A 27912-nucleotide genomic window follows, 5' to 3' on the forward strand; every position below is an offset into this window, starting at 1 on the left:
CTTCTAAACCTTCTTTAGGAAAAAAAAAAAACAAAAAAAACTACTACAATCTTTCTTCTTTTCTTCTGAGACTCCAATTTTATCTATTTTAGACTTTTTGATATTGTCCCAAGGGTTCCTATGTTCTCTTATGTTGTTGTTATTCACATTTGTTTTCTCTTTACTTTTGAGATTGGATAATTTCTCTTGATCTATCTTCAAGTTCAAAAACTTTATTCTGTCATCTCCATTCTACTATTATTATAATGTAACAATTTAAAATTTCAGATAGATACTTCTATATTCTCTATTTCTCTGCTGAGATTTCATATGTTATAATTTCTTACAAGTACATTTTCCCTTACCTAATTTAGTGTAGTTAAATTAGTGCTTTAAAGGTCTTGTCTGAAAACTTCAATGTCTGGGTCTTATGAGACAGGGTTGACCTCTGTTGATTATCTGTTGCTTTGAGAAGAGCTCACACGTCACTGGTTCTTCACATATTCAGTAATTTTGGACTGTAGGTGGACATTGTGAATGGTGTGTGGTGGAGTCCCTGAATTCTGATGTATTTCTCTGAAGAGTGTTGATATTCTTGTTTTAACAGGCAATGAACTTGGTTAGACTGAAACCACAAACTTTGTTTCACTTGCAGAAGCTCACATCTCAGTTCAAGTTTTTATGTTTGTTGTTCTTTTCAACCATAAGGTGTCTTGAGTCTTCCCTGCTCATGGATGGTTCAAGGATCCGCCAGAGACATGGACAGTTCATACATAGAATTCTGGCCTCTCCTTCTCTTGCACTATCCCTTCTGGAATTCTTTCCACATGTTCCTGTGACTGTGGTTGCTTCAGGTTCTGTCCTCTGGGTTCTTCAGGCTAGAAAGATGGTGGAGTTTGGTCAGCCTTCAGGCTAAAGCTGTAAAAGCATTATCCCGTGCTGCTCCTTTCTTTTAAATTTTGACTCCTCTTCAAAGTCTGCCTGCATTTGTTCACTCTTCATAGCCTTTGGGTCGTTGTTTTTTGTTTGTTTTTTCAAGTTTATAGTTATCTATGAGGAAGGCAGACTGTCAGTCACTGACTCAGCTATACTGGAAGTAGAACCAGCTGGTTGATTTTTAAGCTGAGGGCTGAAATGCTCAGTCTAGCATTTTTGGTTGACTGGAGAGAGACCAATGGATGGGCTCATGGAGAGACCAGTTGGGGAGTTACTAGCCACACCCAACATCATTACAAATGGTGGCAATGTTTTTTAAAGGGGTCATTTCAATAAAATAACTCAATGATGCATGGGCATGGCCTTACAGATAAAAGGAGGAGGGAATTGTAGATGACTCCATGATGGATTATGTGCCTGAGTGGAAACAGAATTTTCTGAGGATCCGTGATCAAAATGGTTTTAGACATGCTTATTTGGTTCAGTGGCCATATCTCTCTGGGCTACTGTGACGTGGACCCTGACCTAAGGTGAGAGATTGGGGATAATGGATAAGATATAATGGGCTGGCTAATGAACTCTCAAGAAGACAAGTCTGTGGTTTGTAGAGCTGCCATACTTGGGAGGTTGTGGGAGAGAAAGAGAAACAACTCAGGAAGCAAGGATAATAAATAAAAGCTGCACTGTGCTAAGCTGTGAAATCTGCTGAAATTTGCTAAGCATCCGATGAGAAAATTTCATGGGATAAAACTTTTTACTTTTACTTTACCTTTTACTATTATTGTCCCCAGGCTCAGAGAAGCTAACCAGTCTGTCTAAAATTGCCCAGCTGGTAAGGGGCAATGCTGGGATTTGATGCCTGCTCAAATCCTCTAGAAGTAGGACAAGAGAGAGGAAGGTTTCTTTTAAGTGATAGTGATTAAGTTTGAAGATGTCAAAAGACTTGGCAAGTAATAGTTCAATACTTTCAGGGTGCTAGAGGGAACCAGTCTTCAGATTGCAGGATATGAGGAAGAAACTCAAAGTAAAGAATTTAAGTGTAGATCCCTGGGCAAACAACTAGAATAGTAGGAGGAAATGGAAGGAGCAAAGCAGAGAGTGTTTTGTTTGTTTGTTTGTTTGTTTGTTTGTTTGTTTGTTTTTTGGTTCAGAGGCATCCTGGAGGTATTTGTAAGTAAGGGGATATTATAGGTCAGGGACATTGAAGACTAAGAGAAGCCCAGCAGTGTAGGGCTGTATACTCTGAGACTCTCAGGAAGGGTCCCTGTGTATAAATTGTGCTCTGCACATGCAATTTGTTCAGCAGCCTTAAATGTGAGTTGCTCTACCTTGTCCTGACAGTATCTGCTCATGCTGGACATAGGCCTTAATGGTTTACAAAACCATTTCCATCCTTTTTATCTCATTCGATCCTGATAATAGCCTTTCAATGATTTCATGTGGAAGAAGTTGAGATTCAGCAAAGCTAAATGGCTTGTTATCAGGAGGCAGAACTGGGACTCACCCATAGACCACAGAGCTCTCAGTAAGGAGTGAATTGTTTTAAGGGCAACTCATCCTCCCCAAGTTGCAGTCTTCTACTGCTTAAAGGAAATCCTACTCTTTTGGAAGTGATGATAAAGAGTAGCTGCACCTTTTTCCACCCATCTTTGGCTCCCCCTCAGGGAAAGAGTAGTGACATATTTGGTGACTTTAAGGGAAGGGGCTGAGTATGTGTAGCCCAGGCCCTTCTGGGTACTCTTTGACATCTTCCTCCCATCTGCAGAGGGCTTTTGGTGCTTCCTGCCACGTGGTCACCTTCCCACTGTTGTAGGACAAAAGTCGTAGTCAGACCTGGTACCTGAGTGGACACATCTATCTGACTCAGGGATAAAGGGTTACCCTCTGATCCAAGCTGCATTCCCAATCCATTTTTACCGGAACTGAAGCTGACTCACCTGCCAGACGCCTGTGTCTCTTTCACAGTGGGTTTCATGCTTGGTTTGGAAAGGAAAGGAGCAGGAATAAGGAAGCATCAGTTACTTTTTCAGCGGATCCCCAAGGGGAGCCTGGAATTTTTCTGTCTTCTCCATGAAGCTAAATTCTAATGCAAGAACTGGAAAGCTCTTATAGATCTTCAGCCCCAAGCCAACAGGGGCTTTGTGCTTTGTGGTGGGTCAGGAAAGGGTGGGTGGGACCGTTGAAGCAGAGATTCACTGAGTACTGTTTCTTTATCTACAGGTGAATGAGCAAATGAAGCTAAAGGTGCTGGGACAGGACTCCATCACGGTCACCTTTACCTCCCTGAATGACACAGTAACACTCACTGTGTCAGCCAACAACTGTCCCCATGGAATGGCATATGACAAACGGGTAAGGCAGGGCAGACCAGGCACCCAGAGCTGACCCCTGGGCATCACAACGTGGGTTGCTGTTTCACATCTCAGGGCCTTTGGTCTTACTCCCCACCGCCCTCCCATGCAAGACCCTGCCTCTTTCTCTGCCATTATTCACTGCCTACTCTTAGCACTACACTCTCTGTGCAACTTGGTATATCCATTAAGAGTCTTCCCGTTATAAGTGACAGAATCCAGTCTAGACTAGCTTAAGCATGAAAAGAGAATACAGTGGCTCAATAAATTGAGAGGTCTGTCAATATGCAGTTTCAGGCATGGCTGGATCCAGGCCCTGAAATGATTCCACCAGATCTTCCCATCTCTTGGCTCTGCTTTCCTCTTTGTTGACTTCATTCTCAAGGAGTTTCTCTCTTGTTGATGACAAAATGACCATGAACATCTCTGGGCTATTATTATACCAGCTTTAGTGCTCCTGGAAGAAGGAGAGCTTCTCTTTCCTAAACACTCCAGTAGAAATGCCAACATCAACACTCATTGGCCCTATTAACTGCCCATGCTTGAAACTTTCCCTGTGGCCAGGAATATGTGTTGCGCCCACTGGCCAGGCTTGAGGCTCATATCCGTCCTGGGGGCCAATGTGTAAGATTAGCCTCAAATGAACCACCCAGGTAAAGGATAAGGCAGAAGAGTTTCCTAAAGGAAAATCAAGGTGCTGTTACCAGGAGAAGAAGTGATGCTGAGTAGAATAACTACCAGTGCCTGTTGATGACCCTCTCTACCACCCTCTTCCTATCCCAGATAGAGTCTGTCTCTCCCTCTGCTCGTCCCTCCTGGCTGTGACAACCTCCATTCTAGACTCCTTTATTTTCAAGTCTGTCTTCTCCACAAATTGAAAATTCCTTGTTGGTCCCACCAATGTCTATTGTCCCAGGGCCCAGCATGAGGACTAGTTCAAATTAAGTCTTTACCAAATATTTTTTGGGTGGATGAGAATGCAATGGGGATGGGGAGTCCAATTCTTCCATTCAGTGGGTCGTCATGAAGCCTACTGTGTATCTGGTGGTGTGAAGTCAACATCAGAGAGAGAGGTGGAGCAGATTAAAAGGACACAGTCCCTACACCCTGAGTTTATATCCTGAAAGAGAACAGTTGACCTCGACGTAAGATTGGGGTAACCAAAACTCAGGTGGGTAGAACACACTACTTGAGCTCCCCACAGGGGACTCTGCCCACTCAGGGAAAGCTCCTGGGAGCAAAAGCAGGTGACCACACTTCCCAGTTTGCCCAGAGCCAGTCCCAGTTTATACTGGAGCAGTTATACACCTGAAGCAATTGTAAATTCCATGCTGTATTTCCCTCAAATGTGTCCTGGTTTGGATGATAAATTATATGGTCATCCTGAGCAAGAAACTCTTAAGCTGTGTGGGCATTTGCCACTGTATGCCACAAGCTTACAGACTCTCAAAGCTGGCAGAGCCCAGCAAGGGCAGCCAACCCAATGTCCAATAAGGACATAGGGGGTAGGCATTTGTTAGGGGTCTCCTTTGTTACTCCTGGAGGAAAGCATTACATCTGTTTTTTTTCCCACTACATTTTCATTCCAGCAGCATTTTATCTTCATTAATTCTTTAACAAATTCAATAAACATTTATTAGCACCTGCAGCAGGCCTAGTTGGCTGCTGGAGATGTAGAAATAAAGAAGTCTCATTCGCTCCAAACTCTGAAATACTCTTGATCTAATGGAAGGGGCAAAAGCATGGGCACCAGTTATTATCTAGCTTGACTTGTGATGTACCAGAGGGTCATGTGGAATCTGCTAGGGGATGAGGAGAGGAAGCACTGGAGAAACGCGGGTGCCTGTGAATCCGGCATGCATGGGTTACGTCCAAGAGCAAACTACCTGCAAGAGTTTGAGTCCATCTGGGCTGAGATGAATGATCTTGATAATTGATGCTTGCACTCTGAAAAGTCATTGGTTTTATTTTTTAATTTTATTTGATTGAGTCCAAGTCTTGCTCTGTTGCCAAGTGCAGGCTGGAGTGCAGCGGCGCAATCTTGGCTCACAGCAGCCTCCGCCTCCCAGGTTTCAGTGATTCTTGTGCCCTTAGCCTCCTAAGTAGCTGGGATTACAGGTGCCTGCCACCACGCCCAGCTCATTTTTGTATTTTTAGTAGAGACAGGGTTTCACCATTTTGGTCAGGCTGGTCTCAAACTCCCGACCTCAGGTGATCCACCCACCTCAGCCTCCCAAAGTGCTGGGATTACAGGTGTGAGCCACTACACACAGCCAGAAAAAGTTATTTTTAAGTGATTAAGTATGCGCTAGGTATGAAGTCACCTATCTATGTTTATTGAAAAGCTTCTTAGAATGTGAGTCCACTTTTCTTATCAAAGACAATGGATATTAGAAAATTATTCATTCTCATAAAACTGGGGCAATGCTTCATTTTTCTGGCAACCTCTTGTTTGGTTATCTCTGAAGTTTGGAATGCAGCTGAGAACCAAGATATAAGCAATTCAAGACCACTATGAGTAGCTGAGAGAACTCACTCTCAGTCTGTGTACCCAACAAGCCCCTTAGGCCTAGGAAAGCCCCTCAGTAATTCAAGTCTTATTTTCTTACCTTAAAGCAACTTCCTCAAGCTGGAATTAGAAGTCTAGAGCTGTGATGTCTGATATTGTAGCCATGAGTCACACATGGCGATCCAGCCCTTGAAATGTGACAAGTCCAAATGGAGATGGGCTCTGCATGGAAACACATACCGCATTTCAAAGACTTAGGAGGAATTGATAATGTAAAATTTCTCATTAATAGTTGGCTATTTTGATGATATGTTGACATATCCTATTTTTGATATACTGAGTTAAATCAATAGATAGAATGAATTTTCCCTTTAAAAATGTTTTTAATGTGGCTACTAGGATGTTTTCAACTACGCGTGTAGCTCACATTACTTTTCTAGTGGATCATGCTGGGCTAGCAGGCAGAGTCTCTGTTAAGGGAAGCTTATCAAGGCATGGTTTGATAGTGCAGTAGAAGACTGAGAAGTTATTTAAAATGAAACAGTAATTCAAAGAGCATAACTGTCTTAAGGAAATGTAACATAGGGATAAACAGACCAATACACTGAGACAGATTCTGAAAACAGTGCTGCATTATAGAAAGCAGAAGCAGATGTTGACCAAGAGTGACTTGCCAAAAAAGTGTTCCGATCATAACATCTCTTGTTTGAGAGTGTAAGCATGTGTACTACGTATGACAACTTTCTAACAAGATAAACAGAAACAATGAGTAAATATGCTTTCTTGTGGGTAATGGGATTTCTAGATGTTGACCTTAACCATGTGGTTAAGCATCTTGGGATATTTTACATGAAAATTAGCTCATCTTGGCTGGGCACAGTGGCTCACACCTGTAATCCCTGCGCTTTGGGAGGCCGAGGCGGGTTGATCACAAGGTCAACAGATCAAGACCATCCTGGCCAACATGGTGAAACCCCGTCTCTACTAAAAAATACAAAAATTAACTGGGCGTGGTGTTGTGTGCCTGTAGTCCCAGCTACTCGGGAGGCTGAGGCAGGAGAATTGCTTGAACCCCGGAGGTGGAGGCTGCAATGAGCAGAGATCGCACCACTGCACTCCAGCCTGGCGACAGAACAAGACTCTGTCTCAAAAAAAAAAAAAAAAAAAAGAGAAAGAGAGAAAGAAAGAAAAAGAAAAGAAAAGAAAATTAACTTATTTTGGATTCTTGGACCTTGAGAGCTGCAAGGAGCTTCCAAGAAACTGTGCCAAGTATTGGGGCTGGCAGAGGGCTACAGCTAGGAAGAGGCCATAGGGCATTGGGCCAGTCCCTTCCCTGTCTGGGTTTCAGTTTCCTCATCTATGTAGTGATGCCTGAGGGCCCACCCGGCTTTAACACACTCCCACCCTGCGACTTTTACAGTCCTTCAGTTCCATCTGTGAGTGTTTGTTTGGGGTTGATGATCACTTATCAGTCCCCTTAAGGCTGGAGGGGGTGGGAGCGGCCTCCTCCATCCAAGTCCCTGTCACTGAGAAGCTTGTTAAATGGCTTCCCCAGACACCCATTGCTCCAGAAAGAGCCACCCATCAGAGAGACAGGCAGAATGGCCATTCCAGCTTTTACACCCCCGAGGCCTGGCTCCTGCTAAATATTTCCATCAAGGCAGCACTTGGGAAGCGAGACAATGGCCTCTGTTTAAATGCTTTATTAGCCCAGTGTGCCACCCCAGGTCTTTTTTGGAAGTGGGGTGGGTATAAATTTCAAATAAATAAATAAATAAATAAGCTCAGGAGCAGCCACTGGGGCCACGAATCAGAAAGATGGTTGAGGCTTTGCCATTTGTCGGGACGTCCTTTACAGATTTCCTGCCTGCGGCATAAAGGACTCGTGGGCAGACTTCATTGTTCATCAGGAAATCTGATACTGCCCACCCCACTCTTGCCACTTGAGGCTTAAATTCCACAGAAGAGAATTTTTTTCCTATCCTCTCTGTGTTACATGGGAGATGCAGAAATGATAGATTTTTCTCTCAAAGAGCTAACTGAATTTAGGGACAAAGGAAGTGAAAAAAAAAAAATGACCAGGACCAACAGCAGAAAGGACAGGAAGGGACATGTGTGAAAGTTCAGCAGCGGGAGCAGTTGCTGTTAGCTGAGGAAATCAGGGAAGGCTTCCTAGAGAAAAAGACCAAATATAACTAACTACCTCTGAAAACCGGGCCTGGTTTTGCAGTGCCACTGACATGCCCTAGTTGTTCACAGCAGGTCTTAGGTTGGGTCTCCTGGGAAACAGACTGTGGGATGGAGCCAAGTATGCAGGAGTTTCCTGGGGACTGCTCTTGGGAATAGCCCCTTTGAGGGTCTGAAGGAATGCAGAGGGAGAGGGCAGCCATGGCAGAGGCCTCAGTGATCCCAGAGGGAGCCCTGGAGCCAGAATGATCCTTCAACATATTCCTGAATGGAAGCAAGACGCCTGGGCCTTTGTGGCCTACAATGACCAGTCAACCTCTGTAACCTTGGCGAGAGGCAGGTTCTCAGCTGGGCACTGTCAGCAGCCACTGTTCTGGCAGCTGGAGGGATGAAGGGGCTCCTGGGGGATGCACCGCAGCATCCGCTGCAGAGGGAGCGTGGCAGAGAAAGTTCTGCAAAGGGCTTTATCATCCACTTATGAATGCATTTTCTGAGCACCTGCATGACAGACACTCAAACACACAGGAGACCAAGACTCAGTCCCTTCCTTCTAGGAGCTTGCAGTCTAGTGGGGAGACATGCTCAAACAGCTATCACTTGGCAAAGTGTTAACTTCCATCTTCAAGCTGCATTGAGCATGATGAGAGTCCAAGGCAAAGAGTAGTTCTGCCCAGTTGAATCAGGGAAAACCCTCCAAGGAGGGGCCGTGAGTCAGGCCTGGGCCCATGTGCAGGAACTCACTGGGCTGAGAGGGAGAGAGGTGTGTTCCAGGTAGGGATGGGGGGATAATAGCACATCCTCCGAACCAGAGCAAGTCTTTGTTATCCTGGGCTAGGCAGCTGGCTCCTTGAGGGGCCAGTGACACCTGCCCTCCCGCTTTGCCTCTCTCCAGCTGAACCACAAAATTAGCAACATGGACGACAAGGTGTATAAGATGAGCCGAGCCCTGGCTGAGATCAAGAAGCGGTTTCAGAAGACAGCGGCTCAGTTCATTAATTCTATCTTGCTGGCCGCAGGTAAGGAGGCTAAAAGGTGGGCGAAGGCCTATCTGCTGGCTTCCCCAGTCCTTTGACTCTGATAGGCCATCTCAAGGGACAGACCTTTTTTCAAGAACCACCCATTCCATCTTCAATCTGAATCTCCAGGGAAGTAGGCATGGTAGAGAAATTTCCCCATTTTAGGTGGGATCATTGGTCTCATGTCACTTAAGGCCACACAGCTAAGAATAGTGACCTGGGCCCACTGGCATTTCTGAGCTCTCTCCCAGTGTGTCTTGCATGTCCCCATGTGATTATCTTATTTTTCTGGGTCTCTCAGTGGCTGTGTCCCTCTTGCTGTCCACCGACACCTACATTCACCTTTCAGCTCCAACTCTCATATCACCCATCATCCATCTGGAGCCCCTGCTCCCTTCTTCTTTTTGTGGATCTCAGAAGAGAAAAAGCAGTTGCTTTTTTTTCTCCAGGCTGTCTCCCGCAGACATCCCCTAAGGCCAGCATGGGTGGCCTCAAGATCCTTCCATGTCTGAGCTCCCCCCCTCACTGCTGATGGGCCTGGGAACAAGGAGACATTGACCCCTATTCTGCGCCACCACCTGGCTGAGCATGGAGGGGCTGTGCTTCCTCCACTGCCTCTCTGGGGAGTTTCTCCTTGTCCCTGGAGACTTCAATTGACCCCTCCTCTGGGAAGCCTTCCTTTACTTCCCTAGCAGAATGAGTCACACCTCCTTTGGGCTCCCATAGCACTTAATTATTTATTTTTTCTTTTTTTTTCCCACACAAGTGAAAGAAAGGATACCATAGCACTTTATACATGTTCTAGTTATACATCTTACTACTTAGCATTGTGACTATGTCCCCTGTCCTGCTCCCCGGCTGGGAATTTCCAGAGGCTGGGAATTCTGTCTTGGGGTACCTCTGCATGCTCAGCACCCACATGCAGAAATGCTGGTGAGTGAAGAGACGAGAGGTCTCTGGCCTTAGAAGTTTTCTAGTCTAGTAGAGAAAGCAAGACAAAAATATAAATAAATATAATACAACAAAGAAAAAGAAAGTAGATGGAATCAACTTACAGCTAGAGACACAGGGAATAGCACTGTCCATGGACAAGGAATGCATTGTGGAGCTAGCCTCTACATTAGGTGCTGGGGAGAACACAGGCTGAATGGAAACAGGCTCCAGCCTGGGTGGGAAGAGTGAGATTGAAGCTAGGTGTCTTGAAGAATGAGTAGAAAGGAGACCTATGCATTCTTACGTTCTTACAACCCACTGCTTGGCAGTGTCACTGATGAGTGACTGCCCTGGGACAGGAGCACTGTACTGGAAGCAGAGGGGAGGTGCTGAGAACCAGTGAGTGTGGAGGGGAGGCGATGGGGGTGAGCCGAGAGGTATGCTTCTATGTTTCCAGTCTGGGACTAGGGGCAGAAGAGTCCTGGCCATGAAGGGAAAATGACAGTGGCGTCTTCTGTTAACAGGTCTGTTCACCATTGAACATCCCACCAAAACAGAGGAGACAGAATTTGTTCGGTTCAACATGAGATCTGGAACTCATCCCGAGCGGGTCCCCAACCTAGGCTTATACTCAGGAGAAAGTCTTTTACGATCTCAGTCACCCCAACCGGAATCCTTAATTGCAGAGACTTTGAAGGATGAGCCTGGGTCATCTCCTGTGAGCCCAGTTCGGAAGAAGATCACCAGAATCCACACGAAAGCCAGGGTCAAATCCAGGTTGGCTTGGTCCTTCATGTCTTCCGCAGCATTGGGTGTTGGGATGGGCAGTGGGCACAGGATAGTGAACCCAGCAGATGGGGCCCCTCTCTTTTGGAGCTTAAATTCCAAGGGCAAGTAAAGCGAGGCGATAAACACATGAACAAATGAAATAATTTTAGGCAGTGATGTGGGCTAGGAAGAAAAGAATTGGAGTAATGGGTTAGGACAGGGGTTGGCTGTGGACCAAATTTGGCCAAGCTGTCAATTTTTTGTGGGTGAGCTAATGATGCTTTTTATATTTTTAAGTGCTTGAAGGGAAAAAAAATCAAAAGATTTCATGGCAGGCAAAATGATATAAAAATTTAAATGTTAGCCAGGCACAGTGGCTCACGCCTATAATCCTAGCACTTTGGGAAGCCAAGGAAGGTGGATCACAAGGTCAGGAGTTTGAGGCCAGCCTGGCCAATATGGTGAAACCCCATCTCTACTAAAAATACAAAAATCAGCCGGGCCTGGTAGTGGGCGCCTGTAATCCAAGCTAGTTGGGAGGCTGAGGCAAGAGAATCACTTGAACCTTGGAGGTGAAGGTTGCAGTAAGCCAAGATTTCACCACTGCACTCTAGCCTGGGCAAAAGAGCAAAACTCCATCTCAAAAAGAAAAAAAAAAAAAATTAATGTTGGTAGGCATAAATCAGGTTTTCTGGGAATACGGCTATACGCACTCATTCCCATATCATCCATAGCTGCTTCCTCATGACAGTGGACACATTGAGGGTCTGGCCTGCAAAGCCTTGAGTATTTACTACCTGTCTCTTTTATAGAAAATGTTGCCTGGCCTCTGGGATAGAAAGTGGCTGGAAAGTGGGGTGGGATGGGCTATGGTAGAGAGTAAGGGAAGGCGGTTCTGAGGAGATGATATTGAAACGGAGGCACAAAGGATGAGAAACAGGTGGCCAGGAACAGACGGGAGGGAACACCAGGCAGAGGGCACAGCAAGTCCAAAGGCACTGAGACAGGAGTGAGGTTGATATGTGTGAGACAGTAAGAAGGTCAGTGAGGCTGGAGTGTGGTGGAGAATGGGACAATGATGTGAATTGAGGACCGAGATGTAGTCAGGAATTTGGTTATGTAGCCTTGATAGTGTTATAGAGGCCATTCCATAAGGAAGTGACATCATTGGATTTATCTTTATTTTTTTGTTTTTATTTTTATTTTTTGAGACAGGATCTCGCTTTTTCACCCAGGCTGGAGTGCAGTAGTACAATATCAGCTCACTGCAACCTCTGACTCCTGGCTTCAAGCGATTCTCCCAATGTTAATTTTTTTCTGTATATAATACATGGCATGAATGGGCAAAATTTGTTTATCCATTCACCCACTGAAAGACATTTGGATTGTTTTCAGCTTTTTCTGATTATGATAAAACTACTGTAAATCCTTGTGAGCAGGCATACATGTGAGCATAAGTCTTCATTTCACTTGGGTAAATACTTAAGAGCTGGATTGCCTGGTTTTATAGTAAATGCATGTTTAACTTTGTAAGAAATTGGCAGCTGTCTCCCCAGGTAGCTGTACCATTACGCATGCCCTCCAACAGTGTAGGAGAGTTCCAGTTGCTCCACATCTTTGTTAGCATTTGATATTGTCAGGGTTTGGTTTTTGTTCTTTTTGTTTTTTTTTGCCATTCAATAGACAAGTAGTGATATCCCATTATCATTTTAATTTGCATTTCCCTAATAACTAAAGTTGTTGAGCATCTTTTCATGGCTTATTTACCATTCATATATTTTCTATGGTGAAGTATCCAAATCTTTTGCCCATTTCAAAGTTGGATTGTTTTCTTATTGTGAGTTTTGGGAGTTCTTTATTCTGGTTATAAGTCCTTTATCAGATATGTGACTTGAAATATTTTCTTCAGTGTGTGGCTTAATTTTTTATTCTCTTAACAGTGTGTTTGCAGAATAAAATGTATTTGGATGAAGTCTAATTGATATAGGTTTTTTCTTTTCTGCACTGTGATTTGTTATCATGTCTAAAAGCCCTTTGTTTAACCCAGTGAATCTCAGCCAGAGATGAGTTTGCCCCCCAGGGGACATTTGACAATGTTTGGAGACATTTTTTATTATCAGGACTAGGGAGTGGGTGCTACTGCCATCTAGTGAGTTGAGGCCAGAGATGCTGGTAAACACCCAGCAATGCACAAAACAGTTCCACATAACAAATCATTATGAAGTCCAAAATGTCAATAGTGCCAAGATTGAGAATCCCTGGCCTAACCCAATGTCACAAAAATTTCTCCTAAGTTTTCTTCTAAAAGCTTATTATAGTTTATGTTTTATATTTAGGTCTATAATCCATTTTGAGTTAATTTTTATATAAGGTATAATGTATGAACTGAAGATTGTTTGTTTTACATATGGATAGTCAATTGTTCCAACAGTATTTTTTTTAAAAGATCAATTTCTCCATTCAATTATCTTTGCACCTTTGTAAAAAATCAATGGGCTGTATTTGTGTGGGTCTCTTTCTAGACTGCTTTGTTAATATGGTGAATTACATTGATATCAAATGTTGAACCAGTCTTGCATTCCTGGGATAAACTCTGCTTGACATAACATATTATTCTTTTTCAATATTGCTGGATTCAATTTGCAAGTATCTTGTTGAAGAGTTTTTCATCTATACTCATGAGGGTTACTGGTCTGTAGTTTTCCTTTCTTGTAATGTTTTTTTTTTTGCTTTATCAGAAAAATGTTGGCCTAATGAGTTGGGAAGCATTCTCTTCTATTTTCTGTTGAATTGGTATTGTTTTCCTTAAATTTTTGGTAGCCTTAGCCAGTGAAACCCTCTCACCTAGAGTTTTCTTGGTAGAATTTTTTTTTTTTTTTTTTTTTTTTTTTTTTTTTTTTTAAGATGGAGTCTTGATCTGTCTCCCAGGCTGGACTGCAGTGCCGTGATCTCAGTTCATTGCAACCTCCGCCTCCTGGTTCAAGCAATTCTCCTACCTCAGTCTCTTGAGTAGCTGGGATTACAGGCATGTGCCACTACACCCAGCTAATTTTTGTATTTTTAGTAGAGACAGGGTTTTGACATGTTGGCCAGCCTGGTCTCAAACTCCTGACCTCAGGTAATCTGCCCGCCTCAGCCTCCCAGAGTGCTGGGATTACAGGCATAAGCAACCTCGCTCGACCTATAGAAAGCTTTAAAAGCAAAATTACTTTAATAAATATAGGGTGGCTATTCAGGGTATCTGTTAATTTTTAAGTGAACTTTAGCAATTTGTGTCCTTAAAGGAACTGATCTATTTCATCTAAGTTACTGAAATTATATGTATGACATTGTTGGTTGTTTTTCCATATTACCTTTTTAATGTCCATAGGGCCTTTTGTGACATCCCTATTTTATTTATGATACTGGTGATTTGTGTCTTCTCTTTTTTTATCTTGGTCATTCTGACTATAGTTTCATCAATTATACTGATTCTTTCAAAGAATCAACTTTTGATTTCAATGATTTTTCTCTATTGCTTTTCTATTTTCCATTTCATTGACTTCTGCTCTTTATTTTTATCTTTTATCTGCTTGTTTTGTATTTAATTTGCGATTTTCTATTTGTAAGCTTAGATTATTGGCTTGAGGCCTTATTTTTAATATGTAAATATTTAATCCTCTAAATTTTCTTCTAAACACTGCTCTACCTACATCCTACAAGTTTTGATATGTTGGATTTTAAGTTTTATTCAGATTAAAATATTTTATAATTTTCCTGTTATTTCATCTTTGATGCATGGGTTATCTAGAATTCTGATGTTTAAGTTCCAAATATTTGAGAACTTTCCAGATAACTTTCTGTCATTGATTTTTAGTTCATTTCTGGCACAATCTGAGAATATATTTTGTATGATATTCTTTCTTTTCAGTTTCCTAAAATTTGTTATTTGACTTCAGAATATGGTTGATCTTGGTATATGATACATGCGCATTTGAAAAGAAAATGTATTCTGTTCTTGTTAAGTAGAGTAGTCAATGAATGTCAATGACATCAAGTTGGTTGTTAGTGTTAAGGTCTTCTGTATCATTGTTGATTTTTGTCTTCTTCTTTTATTGAGGAACATTCTTGATAAAGGAGTGTTACTATCTTCTACTATGATTGTGAATTTGTCTATTTTCTTTCAAGGTTTTTATCAGTTTTTTACCTCATACATTTTGGAGCTTTGTTGCTAGGTACAACACATTTAGGATTATTATGTCTTTTTGGTGAATTGACATTTTATCATTATGTAATGTCTTTGTACCTAGAAAGTTTTTTGTTCTGAAGTCTACTTTGATAATAATATATCAGCTTCAGCTTTCTTTTGATTAGTATCTGCATTATATGACTTTTGCAGCTTTTACTTTTAATATGTCTATATCATTATATTTAAAGTGAATTTCTTATAGCCAGTGTGTACAATAATTGTATTTTTATTCAATCTGACATGATGTCTTTTAATTAGTATATTTAGACCATTTATATTTAATATAATTATTGAAATGATTGGATTTGCCTACTATTTTATTATTTTCTGTTTGTATTCTCTGCTTTTTTGTTCCCCTCTTTCTCTGTTTTTGAGTTTTTTTAGATTTTTTGAATGTTTTTAGTATTCCATTTTAATTTATATATTGGCTTAAAAATTTTTTTGTTCTTTAATTTTTTGCTTTAGGGTTTACATTACACATACCTTAACTTTTGCAGTCTATTTTTTTTTCCATTTATTTTATTGCATTTTAGGTTTTGGTGTACATGTGAAGAATATGCAAGATTGTTGCATAGGTACACACGTGGCAGTGTGATTTTACTGCCTTCCTCCCCATCACCTACATCTGGCATCTCTCCCCTTGCTATCTCTCCCCAACTTCCCACTCCCCACCATCCCTCCCCTATTTCCCCCCAACTGACCCCAGTGTGTAGTGCTCCCCTCCCTGTGTCCATGTGTTCTCATTGTTCAACAGCAGCCTATGAGTGAGAATATGTGGTGTTTGATCTTCTGCTCTTCTGTCAGTTTGCTGAGAATGATGGTTTCCAGGTTCATCCATGTCCCTACAAAGGACACAAACTCATCGTTTTTGATGGCTGCATAATATTCCATGGTGTATGTGTGCCACATTTTCCCTGTCCAGTCTATCATCGATGGGCATTTGGGTTGGTTCCAGGTCTTTGCTATTGTAAACAGTGCTGCAATGAACATTCGTGAGCATGTGTCCTTATAGTAGAACAATTTATAATCCTTTGGATATATACCCAGTAATGGGATTGCTGGGTCAAATGGAATTTCTATTTCTAGGTCCTTGAGGAATTGCCACAGTGTCTTCCACAATGGTTGAACTAATTTACACTCCCACCAACAGTGTAAAAGTGTTCCTATTTCTCCACATCCTCTCCAGCATCTGTTGTCTCCAGATTTTTTAATGATCACCATTCTAACTGGTGTGAGATGGTATCTCAATGTAGTTTTGATTTGCATTTATCTGATGACTAGTGATGATGAGCATTTTTTCATATGTTTGTTGGCCTCATGTATGTCTTCTTTTGTAAAGTATCTGTTCATATCCTTTGCCCACTTTTGAATGGGCTTGTTTGTTTTTTTCTTGTAAATCTGTTTTAGTTCTTTGTAAATTCTGGATATCAGCACTTTGTCAGATGGGTAAACTGCAAAAATTTTTTCCCATTCTCTTGGTTGCCGATTCACTCTAATGACTGTTTCTTTTGCTGTGCAGAAGCTGTGGAGTTTGATTAGGCCCCATTTGTCTATTTTGGCTTTTGTTGGCAATGCTTTTGGTGTTTTGGTCATGAAGTCCTTGCCTACGCCTATGTCCTGAATGGTTTTGCCTAGATTTTCTTCTAGGGTTTTTATGGTGTTAGGTCTTATGTTTAAGTCTTTAATCCATCTGGAGTTAATTTTAGTGTAAGATGTCAGGAAGGGATCCAGTTACTGCTTTCTGCGCATGGCTAGCCAGTTTTCCCAACACCATTTATTAAACAGGGAATCCTTTCCCCATTGCTTGTTTTTGTCTGGTTTGTCAAAGATCAGATGGTTGCAGATATGTTGTGTTGCCTCTGAGACCTCTGTTCTGTTCCATTGGTCTATATCTCTGTTTTGATACCAGTACCATGCTGTTTTGATTACTGTAGCCTTGTAGTATAGTTTGAAGTCCGGTAGTGTGATGCCTCCTGCTTTGTTCTTTTTGCTTAGAATTGACTTGGCTATGTGGGCGCTCTTTTGGTTCCATATGAAGTTTAAGGTGGTTTTTTCCAGTTCTGTGAAGAAGGTGATTGGTAGCTTGATGGGGATAGCGTTGAATCTGTAAATTACTTTGGGCAGTATGGCCATTTTCATGATATTGATTATTCCTAACCATGAACATGGAATGTTTCTCCATCTGTTTGTGTCCTCTCTTATTTCGTTGAGTAGTGGCTTGTAGTTCTCCTTGAAGAAGTCCTTTACATTCCTTGTTAGTTGTATTCCTAGGTATTTTATTCCCTTTGTGGCAATTGTGAATGGCAGTTCGTTCTTGATTTGGCTCTCTTTAAGTCTGTTATTGGTATATAGGAATGCATGTGATTTTTGCACATTGATTTTGTATCCTGAGACTTTGCTGAAGTTGCTTATCAGTTTCAGGAGATTTTGGGCTGTGATGATGGGGCCTTCTAGATATACAATCATGTCATCTGCAAATAGAGACAATTTGACTTCCTCCTTTCCTATTTGAATACCCTTCTGCAGAGAAAGGCCTTCTCTGCATCAATTGAGAGAATCATGTGGTTTTTGTCTTTGGTTCTGTTTATGTGGTGAATTACGTTTATAGACTTGCGTATGTTGAACCAGCCTTGCATCCCAGGGATGAAGCCTACTTGATCATGGTGGATAAGCTTTTTGATGTGCTGTTGCAATCGGCTTGCCAGTATTTTGTTGAAGATTTTTGTGTCTATGTTCATCATGGATATTGGCCTGAAGTTTTCTTTTCTTGTTGAGTCTCTGCCGGGTTTTGGAATCAAGATGATGTTGGTCTCATAAAATGATTTGGGAAGAATTCCCTCTTTTTGTATTGTTTGGAATAGTTTCAGAAGGAATGGTACCAGCTCCTCTTTGTATGTCTGGTAGAATTCGGCTGTGAACCCGTCTGGACCTGGGCTTTTTTTGGGTGGTAAGCTCTTAATTGCTGCCTCAACTTCAGACCTTATTATGGGTCTGTTCAGGGTTTCAGCTTCTTCCTGGTTTAAGCTTGGGAGGAGGCAAGTGTCCAGGAATTTATCAATTTCTTCCAGGTTTACTAGTTTATGTGCATAGAGTTATTTGTAATAATCTCTGATGATGGTTTGAATTTCTGTGGAGTCTGTGGTGATATCCCCTTTATCATTTTTTATTGCATCAGTTTGGTTATTCTCTCTTTTCTTTTTTATTAATCTGGCTAGTGGTCTGTCTATTTTGTTGATCTTTTCAAAAAACCAGCTCCTGGATTTATTGATTTTTTGAAGGGTTTTTTTGTGTCTCCATCTCCTTCAATTCTGCTCTGATCTTAGCTATTTCTTGTCTTCTGCTAGGCTTTGAGTTTTTTTGATCTTGCTCCTCTAGCCCTTTCAATTTTGACGATAGGATGTCAATTTTTGATCTCTCTTTGCTTCTCATGTGGGCGCTTATTGCTATATATTTTCCTCTAGAGACTGCTTTAAATGTGTCCCAGAGATTCTGGTATGTTGTGTCTTCATTCTCATTGGTTTCGAAGGACATCTTTGTTTCTGCCTTCATTTCATTGTTTATCCAGTCAACATTCAAGAGCAAGTTGTTCAGTTTCCATGAAGCTGTGTGGTTCTGGGTTAGTTTTTGAATTCTGAGTTCTAACTTGATTGCACTGTGGTCTGAGAGACTGTTTGTTATGATTTCCGTTCTTTTGCATTTGCTGAGGAGTGATTTATTCCCAATTATGTGGTCAATTTTAGAGTAGGTGTGATGTGGTGCTGAGAAGAATGTATATTCTATGGATTTGGGGTGGAGAGTTCTGTAAATGTCTATTAGGTTTGCTTAGTCCAGGTCTGAGTTCAAGTCCTGGATATCCTTGTTAATTTTCTGTCTGGTTGATCTGTCTAATATTGACAATGGGGTGTTAAAGTCTCCCACTATAATTGTGTGGGAGTCTAAGTCTCTTTGTAAGTCATTAAGAACTTGCCTTATGTATCTGGGTGCTCCTGTATTGGGTGTGTATATATTAAGGATCCTTAGCTCTTCTTGTTGCATTGATCCTTTTACCATTATGTAATGTCCTTCTTAGTCTCTTTTGATCTTTGTTGCTTTAAGGTCTAACTTATCAGAGATGAGAATTGCAACTCCTGCTTTCTTTTGCTCTCCATTTGCTTGGTAAATCTTCCTTCATCCCTTTATGTTGAGCCTTTGTGTATCCTTGCATATGAGATGAGTTTCCTGGATACAGCACACTGAGGGGTTTTGCCTTTTTATCCAATTTGCCAGTCTGTGTCTTTTGATTGGGGCATTTAGTCCATTTACATTTAGGGTTAATATTGTTATAGGTGAATTTGATACTGCCATTTTGGTGCTAGCTGGCTATTTTGCCCATTAGTTGATGCAGATTCTTCATTGTGTTGATTCTCTTTACCATTTGGCATGTTTTTGGAGTGGCTGGTACTGGTTGTTCCTTTATATGTGTAGAGCCACTTTCAGGAGCTCTTGTAAAGCAGGCCTGGTGGTGACGAAATCTCTGAGTACTTCCATGTTCACAAAGGATTTTATTTTCCCTTCACTTATGAAGCTTAGTTTGGCTGGATAGGAGATTCTGGGTTGAAAGTTCTTTTCTTTAAGGATGTTGAATATTGGCCCCCACTCTCTTCTGGCTTGTAGGGTTTCTGCTGAGAGATCTGCTGTGAGTCTGATGGGCTTCCCTTTGTGGGTAACCCAACCATTCTCTCTGGCTGTGCTTAGTATTTTCTCCTTCATTTCAACCCTGGTGAATCTGACGATTATGTGCCTTGGGGTTGCTCTTCTTGAGGAATATCTTTGTGGTGGTCTCTGTATTTTCTGGACTTGAATGTTTGCTTGCCTTGCTAGGTTGGGGAAGTTTTCCTGGATAATATCCTGAAGACTATTTTCCAGCTTGGATTCATTCTCTTCATCGCATTCAGGTACACCTATCAAACGTAGATTAGGTCTTTTCACATAGTCCCACATTTCTTGGAGACTTTGTTCATTCCTTTTTACCCTTTTTTCTCTATTCTTCCCTTCCCGTTTTATTTCATTGAGTTGATCTTCGACCTCTGATATCCTTTCTTCTGCTTGGTCAATTCGGCTGTTGAAACTTGTGCATGCTTCGCGAAGTTCTCATGTTGTGTTTTTCAGCTCCATCAATTCACTTATATTCCTTTCTATTTTGTCCATTCTCGTTAGCATTTCGTCAAATCTTTTTTCAAAGTTCTTAGTTTCTTTGCATTGGGTTAGAACATGTTCTTTTAGTTCACAGAAGTTTCTTACTACCCACCTTCTGAAGTCTGATTCTGTCATTTCATCACACTCGTTCTCCATCCAACCTTGCTCCCTTGCTGGTGAGGAGTTGTGATCCCTTGTAGGAGGAGAGGTGTTCTGGTTTCAGGCGTTTTCATCCTTTTTGCTCTGGTTTCTTCCCATCTTTATTGATTTATCCACCTGTTGTCTTTGTAGTTGCTGGCTTTCAGATTGGGTCTCTGTGTGGACTTTCTGTTTGTTGATGATGAGGTTATTTCTGTTTCTTAGTTTTCCTTCTAACAATCTGGCCCCTCTGCTATAAGTTTGCTGAGGTCCACTCCAGGTCCTGCTTGCCTGGGGATCACCTGCAGCAGCTGCAGAACAGTAAGGGTTGCTACCAGTTTTCTTCTTCTGCTATCTTTGTCCCAGAAGGATACCCACCCAGTGTCAGTCTGATCTCTCCTTTACGAGGTGGCTCTTTGGATATACAGGGGTCAGGGAGCTGCTTGAGGAGACAGTCTGTTCTTTATAGGAGCTCAAATGCTGAGCTGTGAGCTCCGTTGTTCATTCAGAGCTGCTGGGCAGGTACGTTTAGGTCTGCTGCAGCAGAACTCATAAACCGCTTTTTGTTCCCAGGTGTTCTGTCCCAGGGATTTACGGCTTTATTTATGAGTTTCCGTTGTGCTGCTGCCTTCTTTTTTTTTTCTCCTTCAGAGCTGCCCTGCCCAGCAAGGAGGCATCACTGTCTGCTTGTAGAGGCTTTGCCGAGCTGCTGTGGGCTCCGCCCAGCTGCCTAGTGAAGTTCTTTGCAGTCCTGTTTATATGGGTGTAGTTAGAACTGCCTCGGCAATGGTGGCCCGCCTCTGTTATGGCAGACTCTCTCTGTAGTGGTGGGTTGCCTTGGCAATGGCGGGCTGCCTCAGCATTGGCTGACTACCTCCTTAGTTTTGGAGTGCCTCGGTAATGGCGGACGCCCCTCCCCCACAGAGCTGGACCGTCCTGGGTTCAACTGCACTTGCTGTGAAACTCAATCCAGAGAGTTTCTGATTGCTGTTCTTTTGTGGGGGTGGGACCAGCGGAGCCTGATCGCCTGGCTCCCTGCCTCAGAGCCTTTTTTTTTTTTTTAAGTTGGTGTTTCAGTTGCCTGTTGAAGAGGCGCCAGGATCTGTGTGTTTTCCCATGCGGCGACTCACTGTGCTGGCTTAAACAGCGGCACTGAGATTCGTGTGGCTTTTTTTGCCCTGGAATCTACTGTCCTGGTTCCCCGTTCAGTCCCCTTTTTAAACAGATCAATGGGCGACTTCCCGTGGCTCCAATCGCCAGCCAAAAGGGCACCCGGACCAGTGTATTTTGTATGGAGAACCACTGCGCCGGGGCGCTGACAAAGCAGTCACGTGGGGCAAAGCAGCCCCACTGGCCAAAACAGCCGCACTGGCGACTTGTGGGGCTCCTCCGCCTGGGAATTTCCTAGTCTGTGGGCAATAAAAAAGCGGCGTCCACTCACCCTCTGCGCTTTCACTGGGAGCTGCAATCCTGAGCTGTTTCTAAACGGCCATCTTGGATTGTCTCCTGCAGTCTATTTAAGTTTAATATTTACCACTTCCAAGAGAAATGTAGAAGCCTTGCAACCATGTAAGATTCTTTCCTCCCTTTACACTATTATTTGTCATATGTATTACATTTACATATTTTGAAACACCTCAACAATGTTACAATCTTTGATTTCATTAGTCATATATATTTTTAAGAATTTAAGAAAATATATATACTCGTATATTTATCATTCGTATCATCTGTTGTTCTTCCTTAATCCCTGAAGTTCCAAATTTTCCTCTGGGATCGTTCCAATTTAGCCTGAAGAATTTCTTCTAGAGCAGGTCTGCTGCTGATAAATGCTTTTAATTTTCCTTAATCTGAATATATATTTACCTTGCTTTAATTTCTAAAGGATATTTTCCAGTGGATATTGAATTCTGGTTCTACAGATATTTTTGCTTTTTCTTCAGCATGCTAAGATTTTTGGGGAATGTTCTATGCATCATCAATTTGGTGTGAGTCCAGAATATATGGCGGTTTATACATGGAATTAGGAAATACCCATCTCCTGTTCTTTTATCTGTAGGATTTCCCCTATACTCTCCAGCTCCTAGAGGAATTATTTTTATTTTATGGGAAAACAAAACAAAACAAAGCAAAAAATAGGAATTCTCAGAGTTGTAACCATTGACACTTTCACACAGTTCTCATGACTGGGCCTGCCCTTAGAGTGAAGTGGCAGGAGAAGAGAGATTTTTAAAATATTGGAAACTATACCCAGACTCTGCATGCCATGGGCACTTTTACCCATTTGCTTTATCCAAGGGATAGGTTTTCTCTCAAAATTTGTAGGTGCCAATGCCATTGCTGGCACTGCCATGATAGTGCAGTTCTGTTGCTGGGACTAACCTTGCAACAGAAACAGAAGGGGAAGAGGAAATCAAAAGATTCTTTCAGGATCACAGAGGCATTTTTTCCAGGTCCTTTGGCTAAAAGGAGTCCTCAGTTTTTACTAGTCATTTGTACTGCTCAGCTCTCAGCTCATTCTTGAGTCCATACTAGGAGATATAGCAAGAAAAATAAAGTAAAACCAGAAACTCACCATATTCATACTGATCATTCATGTTTTGACTCCTCCCCCCTCCATCCCACAATCCACCGACTATTTACCTTTCGAGTCCTCAGATAGTTTTAAAAACTATCCTGGGTTTTTAGTTGTAATCAGCGGGAGAAATAAGCTGTGGTGTGCTTACTCCATCTTGGTCAGAACTGGAAGACATTGTTGATTTCTATATATTGACATTTTATCCAATAATGTTGATCAATTCACTAATTAATAGTTTGTAAGTACGTATTTTTGGACTTCTTACATATACACACTTGTTCTCTATAAGACTAATTTGTTCTTTCCAAATGTACCTTTTAGTTTCTTTTCTTACCTACCTACACTGTTTAGGTCCTCCAATGCAATTCTGAATAGGAGTGGTAATAATAGGCATTCTTGGTTCATTCCAATTTTAGGAGAAATTTTTCCCTGTTTTACCATTATACTGTTGATTTTTTATAGAAACCCTTTATTAGATCAAGGAAATTTCCTTCTATTCCTAGTTCGCTAGGAGTATATAGCATCAATAGATTCTAAATTTTATCAAATAATTTTTTGGCATCTATTGAGATGAGCATATGATTTTCCTCCTTTATTCCATTATTGTGGTGAATTGTACTGATATTAATATGGATACATTTCAAATGTTCAACCAGTCTTACATTCCTGACATAAACTCAACTTGGTTATGATACAATTCCTTTTTAGGAATATCTGGATTTGATTTGCTAGTACTTTAGGAGTTTTTGTATCTGTGTTTATAAGGCAGACTGGTCAATAATTTTTCCTTTCTTGTCATGTTATGATCAGAAGTATTTCTTCTTTATTATCTGGTGAAGTTCGTGTACATATGGATTATTTCTTCCCTAAATATTTGATAGAATTTGCCAGATAAGTCACCTCTTCCTGGGATTTTCTTTCAGTGGAAGTTTTTAATTAAAATTTTTATTTTTAGTAGAGATAGGACTTATTCAGATTTATTTTTGTGTTTATTTTGATAAGTTGGATTTTTCTAGGAATTGACCATTTTATCTAAATGTTTAAATATGTTGAAGTTTTTAAAAAGATTCTCTTGCATTGTTTTAAATGACTATGGGATCTCTAGTGATACCCTCTTTTACAATACTAGTGTAAATTTTTTTTTTTGCCATTTTTATTTTCTCCTTGATCAGTCTTTCCAGGATTTATTGATTTATTAGTGTTTCCAAAGAACCAAATTTTAATTGTGTTGATTTTCTCATACATTTGTCTTATTATTTTATTAATTTTTACTCATATTTATTATTTCCTTCTGTCTACTTTCTTTGGGTTTAATTTTGTATTATTCTTCTGACGTCTTGAGGCGAATGCTTAGATAATTGGGCTTTTTCTTTATCCCTTTTGAACATATACATATAATATTATGTATTTCCCTCAAAGTCCAGGTTTAGCTGTATCTCACAGGCTTTGATAAACCATATGGTAATTATTAAGCTCAAAATACTTTATAATTTTCATTCTTGTTTCTTTCTTGTCCCATTGGATATTTAGAGTGTGTAACTTTATTATACCATTTGGGGATTGTCTGTTTACCATTTTTTCTTTTTAATGTTAAATTGTGTTGTGGTCAGAGAAACAAACTACGTAATTTCAATCCTCTGAAATTTGCTTAGACTTGTTTTATGACCCAGCACATAGCCAATTTTGGTAAATGCTTCATGTGGAGTTAAAATGATGCATATTCTGCAGTTTTTTGATACAGTGTTTTATAGATGTAAGGTCAAATTTATTTATTAATCATATTGCTTAAATCATATATATTTATAAATATTTTCTTATTTGTATCATTTACTGGCAGAAGTGTGTTAATATCTCCACTATAATTTTGGAGCTCTCTATTTCTCCTTTTATTTCTGTCAATTATTGCTGTGTATATTTTGAAACTATGTTATTAGACAAATACAAACAGAATTGTAAACATTGTGAATTTTCCATTTTATTAAGAACTCTATCTCTAGAAATATTTTATGTAGTACATCCTATATTCTCTAGTATTAGTATAATTGTGTTAGTTTTCTTTTTTGTTATTTTTGTAATATATCTTTTTTTTGTTTTTTAATTTTTTTACTTTCACCCTTTCTGTTCCTTTAAGGTCTGTCTCTTCTAAGAATTATATATTTCTTGTTTTTAAATTAAATTTGGTCTTTCAGTCTTTGTCCTTTAATTAGAGTATTTAATCTTTTTATATTAATATAATTACTTAAATATTTGGACTTAAATGTACAACCTTACTGTTTGTTATTTGACTCACTTGCTCTGTATTCTTCTTTCCTTTTCTTCCTGATTGTGTACTAATAAAAGTTTTTTGTTTTTTTATTCTAAGTTCATCCATCTATTATTTAAATACTTAAACATTATCTTAGTATTTATTTAGTGGTTACTCCAGAGACTATAACACAAATCCATAATTAATTACTAAAGTATAATATAATCTAGCATTTTTACCACTTTCCAGACTTCAATGATCTTAGAATATTTTGTCCATTTACCTCTTGTTTTGCACTATTGTTGTCATGTTTTAATTCTATACATATGTTATAAACCACCCCAAGGGACACTATTATGACTTTTTTTTTCTGAGATGAAGTCTCACTCTGTCACCCAGGCTGGAGTGCAGTGGCGTGATATCACAGTTCACTGCAACCTCCGCCTCCTCATTTCAAGCTATTCTCCTGCCTCAGCCTCCCGAGTAGCTGGGATTACAGGTGCCCACCACCATGCCTGGCTCATTTGTTTTGTATTCTTATAGTAGAGATGGGGTTTCATCATGTTGGCCAGGCTGGTCTTGAACTGCTGACCTCAAATGATCCACCTGCCTCACCCTCCCAAAGTACTGAGATTACAGGTGTGAGCCACTGCACCCAGCCTACTATGAATATATTTATGCAGTTTATATTTAGATTTGCCCATATATTTACTCTTTTCATTGTTCTTTATTTTAACATACATAAGACTATTCAGATTTTTTATTTCCTTTTGTGTCTATTTTGGTAAGTCGGCTTTTTCTAGGAATTTATCCCTTTCATCTAAATGTTTAAATATGTTAAAAAAGTTTTTCAAAATATCCTCTTGTGATATTTTAAATGACTGTAAGATCTGTGATGATACTCCTTTTCACATTAACTAGTATTAGGTATTTGTGCCTTTTCTTTTTTCTTCATGCTTCCATTTAGGATCATTTTCCTTCTGCCTGAATAGCTATCTTCAAATTTTCCTTAAGTATGCTGGAGTTTTTTGGGTGTTGCCTGAGTATGTCTTTATTTTTATTAAAGACCGTTATTCACTCTTTTCTTTTCTTTCTCTCCTCTCCCCTCTCTCCTCTCCCCTCTCCCCTCTCCCCTCTCCCCTCTCCCTTCTCCCTTCTCCCTTCTCCCCTCTCCTCCCTCTCCCTCTCCTCTTATGAGACAGTCTCGCTTTGTTGCCCAGGCTGGAGTGCAGTGGCGCAATCTCGGCTCACTGCAACCTCTGAATCCTGGGTTCAAGCAATTCTCATGTGTCAGCTCATTTGCTGGGATTATAGGCATGTGCCACCATGCCTGGCTAATTTTTATATTTTTAGTAGAGATGGGGTTTCACCATATTGACCAGGCTGGACCTCAAGTGATCCATCCGCTTTGGCCTCCCAAAGTGCTAGGATTACAGGCATGAGCCACCATGTGAGATGGAGTCTCACATTGTCACCCAGGCTGGAGTGAAGTGGCATGATCTCAGCTCTCTGCAACCTCCGCCCCCCAGGTTCAAGTGATTCTCATGCCTCAGCCTTCTGAGTAGCTGGGACTACAGGCATGTGCCACCACACCCAGCTGATTTTTGTATTTTTAGTAGAGATGGGGTTTCACCATGTTGCCCAGGCTGGTCTCCAAATCATAACTTTAAATGATCCACCTGGGTCAGCCTCCCAAAGTGCTGGGATTACAGGTGTGAGCCACTGCACCTGGCCCATTTCACCTACATTTTGAATGGTATTTTCTATGTTCTTAAGGTTGGCAACTATTTTCTTTTAGCACCTTGAACATGTTTTTCTGCTGTTTTCTGGCTTCTACCTTTTATTAAGGATTCAGCTGTTGGCCTTATTGTTGCTCTTTGAGGGTATTGTAGCTTTTTTCCTCTGGCTGCTTTTTCTCTCACCTTTAGTTAGTGACTTTTCTTTAGTTAAAAGCTTTTCTATGATGTGCCTAAATGCGATTTTCATTGTACTTATCCTGTTTGTAGAATTTCTTGATATGATGCTTTCATTATTTAGAAAACATTCTCAGCCATTATTTCATAAAATATTTCTTCTCTTTTCTCTTTTTCTCCTCTCTTTTTCTCTTTTTCCCACTCCCTTCCTCCTTCCTGACCTCTTTTCCCCCTTCCCCACCTTTCCACTTTTTCTTTCTTTTCTCTCTATCTAGGACTCCGAGTATACCTTTTTACTAAGTTTCATGTACAGGCATACCTCTGAAATATTGTGGGTTTGGTTCTGGACCGCTATGATAAAGCAAATGTTACAATAAAGCAAATCACACAAATTTTTTGGTTTCCCAGTACTTAACAAAAGTTACATTTACAGTGTATTGTAGTCTATTAAGTGTGCAACAGCATTACCTCTAAAAACACAGTGTACATACCATAATTTAAAAATATATTTTTGCTGAAAATATGCTAGTACACATCTGAGACTTCAGCAAGTCCTAATCTTTTTGCTGGTGGAGGGTCTTGCCGTGGTGTTGATGGCTGCTGACTGATTAGGGTGGTAGTTGCTGAAGGTTAGAGCGGCTATGGTAATTTCTTAAAAGAAGACAGCAATAAAGTTTGCCACATCAATTAACTTCTTTCACAAAAGATGTCCCTGTAACATTTGATGCTATTTGATAGCATTTTACCCATGGAACTTTTTCAAAGCTGGAGTTAGTCCTCTCAAACTCTGCTGCTGTTTTATCAACTAAATTTATGTAGCATTCTAAATCTTTTGTTATTTCATCAATGTTGTTGGCATCTTCACCAGGAGTAGATTCTGTCTCAACAAACCACTTTCTTTTCTCATCCATAAGAAGCAACTTTTCATCTGTTCAAGTTTATTCATGAGATTGCAG

General features: G+C 40.7%; 1 protein-coding gene across 1 annotated transcript in view; it reads left to right on the forward strand.

Moving 5' to 3' along the window:
* Window positions 1–27912, forward strand: part of CUNH3orf20 (chromosome unknown C3orf20 homolog) — a 100207-nt gene that overhangs the window by 40414 nt on the left and 31881 nt on the right. Inside the window, exons 9-11 of the mRNA XM_032262341.1 lie at window positions 3136–3267; window positions 8855–8978; window positions 10436–10688. Coding sequence (XP_032118232.1) covers window positions 3136–3267; window positions 8855–8978; window positions 10436–10688 — 509 coding nt within the window. The remainder of the gene's footprint in view (window positions 1–3135; window positions 3268–8854; window positions 8979–10435; window positions 10689–27912) is intronic.

This window comes from Sapajus apella, unplaced genomic scaffold (genome assembly GCF_009761245.1).
Source record: "Sapajus apella isolate SASKATOON/1434 unplaced genomic scaffold, GSC_monkey_1.0 scaffold128, whole genome shotgun sequence".
NCBI lineage: Eukaryota > Metazoa > Chordata > Mammalia > Primates > Cebidae > Sapajus > Sapajus apella.